This window comes from Trachypithecus francoisi, unplaced genomic scaffold, assembly GCF_009764315.1.
Source record: "Trachypithecus francoisi isolate TF-2019V2 unplaced genomic scaffold, Tfra_2.0 Lachesis_group12, whole genome shotgun sequence".
In the NCBI taxonomy this organism is placed as follows: domain Eukaryota; kingdom Metazoa; phylum Chordata; class Mammalia; order Primates; family Cercopithecidae; genus Trachypithecus; species Trachypithecus francoisi.
This window is the reverse complement of record NW_022681457.1, coordinates 73,244,356-73,250,077: the sequence shown is the minus strand read 5'-3', so window position 1 is coordinate 73,250,077 and position 5,722 is coordinate 73,244,356. Positions and strand designations below refer to the sequence as shown.

The following is a 5,722-nucleotide window of genomic DNA, read 5'->3' as shown; positions in this document are numbered from 1 at the left end:
AAAAAAAAGAAAATTCAATTATACAACTAAATAAAATTAGGAAAACACTGCATGAACAAAATGAGACTTTAATAAAGAAATAGTAACCATGAAAAAGGAACCTAACAATTCCAGGAGCCGGAGGATACAATAAAGAAAAGTGTAATAGAGAGCTTCAACAGCAGACTCAAACATGCAGAATAAGCAGTTAGAAAACTCAAAGACAGGACATTCAATATTAACCAATTAGAGGAACAACAACAACAAAAGGAATGAAGAAAGCATCGGGAACCTTGGGGACACCCTCAAGTGTATGAATGCACAGATTTTGAGAATCCAAGAAGGAGAAAGAGGCCTGTCTGAAACTCCCCAAATCTTGGGAAGGAGATGAACATCTGGATTCATGAAGCTCAAAGAAACCCAAGAAAGATAAACCCAAAGAAGAATACGCTGAGGAATAGTACAGTCAAATTGTCAAGAATTACAGAGAATTTTGAAACTAGCAAAAGAAAATAAACTTATACAAGGGAAACTCCATAAGGCTAACAGACTTCTCAGCATAGACTTGCAAGCCAGGAGGCAGGGGATTGATACATTCAAGGTGCTGAAAGAAACAACTTCTGGCCATGAATACTATAACCAGCAAAGCTTTCCTTCAGAAATAAAGGAAACATAAAACTTTCCTAGACAAAGAAAAGCTGAGGGAATTTATCACCACTAGACCAGCCTTAGAAGAATTGCTAAATGGAGTTATTTGAGTTAAAACAAATGATGCTTGTTAACAAAATGCAAATATATGGGCTGGGCACACATACCTGTAATCCCAGCTCTTTGTGAGGCCAAGGCAGGTGAACCACCTGAAGTCGGGAGTTTGAGACCAGCCTGGCCAACATGGTGAAATGCTGTCCTTACTAAAAATACAAAAATTAGCTAGGCTTGGAGGTGCGCCTGTAATCCCAGCTACTTGGGAGGCTGAGGCAGGAAAATCATTTGCACCTGGGAGGCAGAAGTTGCAGTGAGCCGAGATCACACTACTGTACTCCAGCCTGGTCAACAGAGCAAAACTCCATCAAGAAAAGAAAAGAAAAGAAAAGAAAAGAAAAGAAAAGAAAAGAAAAGAAAAGAAAAGAAAAGAAAGGAAGGAAAGAAAGAAAGAGAAAGACAGACATATGAAAGAAAAAAACTCAATAGTAAATATATAGTCAAGTTCAGAATACTCTAGTACTATAATGGTGGTATGTAAATCATTTTTAGCTATACTATAAAAGTTAAAAGACAGAAGTATTTAAAAAACTATAGCTAAAATAATTTGTTACCAAATACACAATTTTAAAAGATGTAGTCTGGGTATGGTGGCTCACATCTGTAATCCTAGCACTTTTGGAGGCCAAGGTAGGAGGATTGCTTGAGGCCAGCATTTGAGACTAGTCTGGGCAACACAGTGAGACCCTGTATCTACAAAAAAAAAAAAAATTCAAAAACAACAAAACAAAACAAAAAAAGATGTAAATTGTGACACTGTTCTGCAGTGGCAGGCATATGCAAACCTACCCCAAATTCCAAAGAAGCTGAGAGGCTGAAGAAAGAGACTGGCATATCCAGTTTCTCAGAGAGAAACATTTAATAGAGTCTTACAAGCAGAAGCCATGTCCCAGCAGCCACAGATGAGATGGTGGATCTCCACACCATTACTCTCCAGACCCAGGGCTTATATACCACAGGGAAGGAATGTGTAGGACAATTGAAGTAAACCCCTCAGGGAAAGGTAAGAATGCTATGTGAATCTGCCTAAGGGCAAAATTTATGATCAAGGTTGTTTTGACTTAAGGCCAGGATGTACAGTAGTTAAGGTAGAGCTCTTAGAGGCATTCCTCTGATTAACAAGGCTTAGTCAGAAGACAGCATGGCAAATTAGCATCCAGGATGAAGTTGCTTTAACCTCTACAAATATCATAAACAAAATTTGAGAGGAAGGAGTAAAAGTGTACAGTTTTAAAGATGTGATCAAAGTTAAGTTGTTTTTAGCTCAAAATAACTTGTTATAACTATAAGATATATGTAAGCCTCACAGTACTCACAAAGAAACACCTATACAAATACACAAAAGATAAAGAGAAAGGAATCAAAGCATATCACTATTGAAAATCATCAAGTAACAAAGGAAAACAGCAAAAGAAAAAGAAGAGAGCAAAAGATCGATGAAGTAATCAGAAACACCAGGCACGGTAGCTCACAACTGTAATCCCATCACTTTGGGAGGTAAAGGTGGGTGAATTGCTTAAGCTCAGGAGTTTGAGACCTGCCTGGGCAACATGGCAAACCTTATCTCTACAAAATATTTAAAAATTAGCCAGGCATAGTGGCACACACCTGGAGTCCCAGATACTCAGGGGCTGAGGCAGGAGGATCACTTGAGCCCAGGAGGTCAAGGCTCCAGTGAGCCAAGTTCATGCCACTGCACTCCAGCCTGGGCAACAGAGCAAGAACCTCTCTCAAAAAATAAAGAAAAGAAAACCAAAGTAACCAGAAAACAACTAATAAAACAGCAGTAGCAGGTCCTTATCTATCAATAATTACCTTGAATATAAATGGATTAAATTCTACAGAGTGGCTGAATGAATTTAAAAGAAACACAAGATTCAACTATATGCTACATACAAGAAAATCACTTTGGCTTTAAGGACACCCATAGACTGAAAGTGAAAAGATGGAAAAAAATTTTCTATGAAAATGGAAACTAAAGAGAAAAGGGGTAGCTATACTAAAATCTGACAAAATAGACTTTAAGTCAAAAAACTGTAAAAAGAGACAAAGAAGGATATTATATAATGATAAAAAGGATTCAATTCAGTGAGAGTATATAACAATTATAAATATCTATGCACCCAGTACTGGAGCACCCAAGTATATAAAGCAAACGTTAATAGAATTAAAGGAAGAGATAGACTTCAGTACAATAACAGTACGTGACTTCAGTACCCCACTCTCAGTAATGAACAGACCATCCAGACAGAAAATCAACAAAGTTAAACTACACGCTAGACCAAATAGACCTAACTGACAGTTACAGACCATTTCACCCAACTGCTGCAAAATACACATTCTCTTCATCAGCACATTGAACATTGAATATGTTTGGCCACAAAACAAGTCTTAACGTCTTTTTTTTATTTTTTTATTTTTTTTACTTTTTTTATCGAAGGTCCCTTACTGGCCGTGCTTCCATGACTAGCAATGACCAGGGGAAAAGTGAAAGAAACCAGCCAGCACAGGGAGGGGTCATCTCCACAACATTCTATTTATGCATAGAACTAAACAGACAAGCACAGAGTCACTATTGCGGTTAGGAGTTGGCAGCACGGAAAGGGGGAGGAACAGGTAGGGAGTGGGGATGTTGTTAAAAAAAAATACAGGTCACTCCACAACTGGAGTTCCTGGGGAAGACTTGGTCTGCTTCAACCAAAGAGGAATCAGAAGATCAAAAGCAGTTTGGGAAGGCCAGAACCGTCAGGGATGGAAGGAGGAGGGAAATCCAGGGGGTGTGGGATCTGTTTGGAAACTGGGGTGAAGGGATTGCCCTCCCTCTGCTGGGATCCCCCCAGCCCCTCCAGTCTGGCAGGAAGCGGGCAGCCTGCAACCCCCAAGGGGAAGTGTGGGGCTGCCAGATGCTCCAGGTAGGGGGCCAGAAGGGGCTCACAAAGGCTTGCCCTCCAGGGATATGACGGCACTGCCCCCCAGCTTCTGTGCCAGGGTGCAGCGGTCCTTGACCTCCTCTTAGCAGTTTGCTTATAATTCATGCTTGATCCTGTCAGCTTCTTCTTGATGACGTCCTTGGAGCTAGGATAGATTATTTTGCTCTTAAGGGGCACAGACTCAGGGGCCCAGAAGATAAACACCAGGTCCTCCTCCTTGCTCTCCTTGGTCTTGTAGGTTGCATCACAGAGGGCGTAGCGGCAGTCCTTACCTGGCAGCATCCTGACAAAGGTGGCGTAGGGGTTGTCAACAGGCTGGCCCACATCGCCCACCAGGATCTCCTTGCCCTTCTCCAGGATGATGTTCTTCTTGTCCTCACTCAGGCAGAAGAACACCGCCTTCTTGTGCTTCTTCACCTCCTCTGGTGTTGAAGACTTACGCACTTTCATGTCACTGAACACCTTGATGACACCATCAGAGACCAGCCACCACTGAGGCCATGTTTCCGGAAGTGAAAAGAAGAGGGCACGGAGAGCCTCAGAAGACACCACTGCTAGGACCCAACTGAACCAAGTCTTAACATCTTTAAGAAGATTTTAATCAAATCAAGTATATTTTCTGGACAAAATGGCATGAAACTAGAAATCAACAAACAGGAGTAAATTTGGAAAATTCACAACTATGTGTAAATTAAACAATGTGCTCCTGAACAACCAATGCGTCAAAGAAGAAATCAAAATGGAAATACAAAAATATCCTGAGAAGAGCTAAACAGAAACAAAATATCCCCAAAATTATGGGATTCAACAAAAGCAGTTCTAAGAGGGAAGATTATAGCAATAAACACCTACATTAAAATGGAAGAAAGATCTCAAATAAGCTAATGTTATACCTCAAGGAACTAGAAAAAGAACAAGCTAAGCCCAAAGTTAGTAGAAGAAATGAAATAAAGATCAGAGAAGAAATAAATCAATACTAGAAAAACAATAGAAAAGATTACCAAAACTAAAACTTGGAATTTTTGTATTATATTTATTAATACATAATTAGTATACATATTTGGGGGTATTTTAGTATTTTGATACATGTATACAATGTGTAATGATCAAATTAAAATTATTGAGACGGCCGGGCGCGGTGGCTCAAGCCTGTAATCCCAGCACTTTGGGAGGCCGAGATGGGCGGATCACGAGGTCAGGAGATCGAGACCATCCTGGCTAACATGGTGAAACCCCGTCTCTACTAAAAAATACAAAAAACTAGCCGGGCGACATGGCGGGCGCCTGTAGTCCCAGCTGCTTGGGAGGCTGAGGCAGGAGAATGGCGTAAACCCAGGAGGCGGAGCTTGCAGTGAGCTGAGACCCGGCCATTGCACTCCAGCCTGGGCGGCAGAGCGAGACTCCGTCTCAAAAAAAAATAAATAAAATAAATAAAATTATTGAGACATCCCTCACCTCAAACGTTTATCTTCTCTTTGTGCTGGGAACATTATACTTCTTCTCTTCTAGCTATTTTGAAATACATAATACATTGTTGTTAACTATAGTCACTCTACTCTACTAGCAAACATTTTAACTTATTCCTTCTATCTGACTGTATGTTAGTAGCCATTAACCAACTTCTCTTCATCCCCCTTTCCACGATTCCGTTCCTACCCTCTGGTAACCACCATTCCAGTCTCTACCTCCGTTAGATCCACTTTTTAAGCTCTCACATATGACTGAGAACATAAAATGTTGTCTCTCTGTGCCTGGTTTATTTCACTTAACATAATGACTTCCAGTTCCATCCATGTTGCTGGAATGACAGGATTTTATTCTTTTTATGGCTGAATAATATTCCATTGTGTATATATACCACATTTTCTTATTTATTCATCCTTTGATTGACACCTAGGTTGATTCCATATCTTGGCTATTGTGAATAGTGCTAGTGCTGCAATAAACACAGGAGTGCAGGTAGTCCTCAGCATACAGATTTCCCATCTTTTGGATATATCCCTAGCAGTGGAATCGTTGGATCATATGGTAGTTCTGTCTTTAAGTTTTGG

At 40.4% G+C, this 5,722-nt stretch overlaps 1 protein-coding gene across 1 annotated transcript; it reads right to left on the bottom strand.

Moving 5' to 3' along the window:
* Nucleotides 1-3,138: 3,138 nt before the first annotated feature.
* Nucleotides 3,139-4,371, bottom strand: LOC117092605 (cofilin-1-like). The gene is given in 2 exon segments (XM_033226424.1): nt 3,139-3,782; nt 3,785-4,371. Coding segments are annotated over 2 exon segments (447 nt in total). The 5' UTR covers nt 4,122-4,371; the 3' UTR covers nt 3,139-3,672.
* Nucleotides 4,372-5,722: the final 1,351 nt, after the last annotated feature.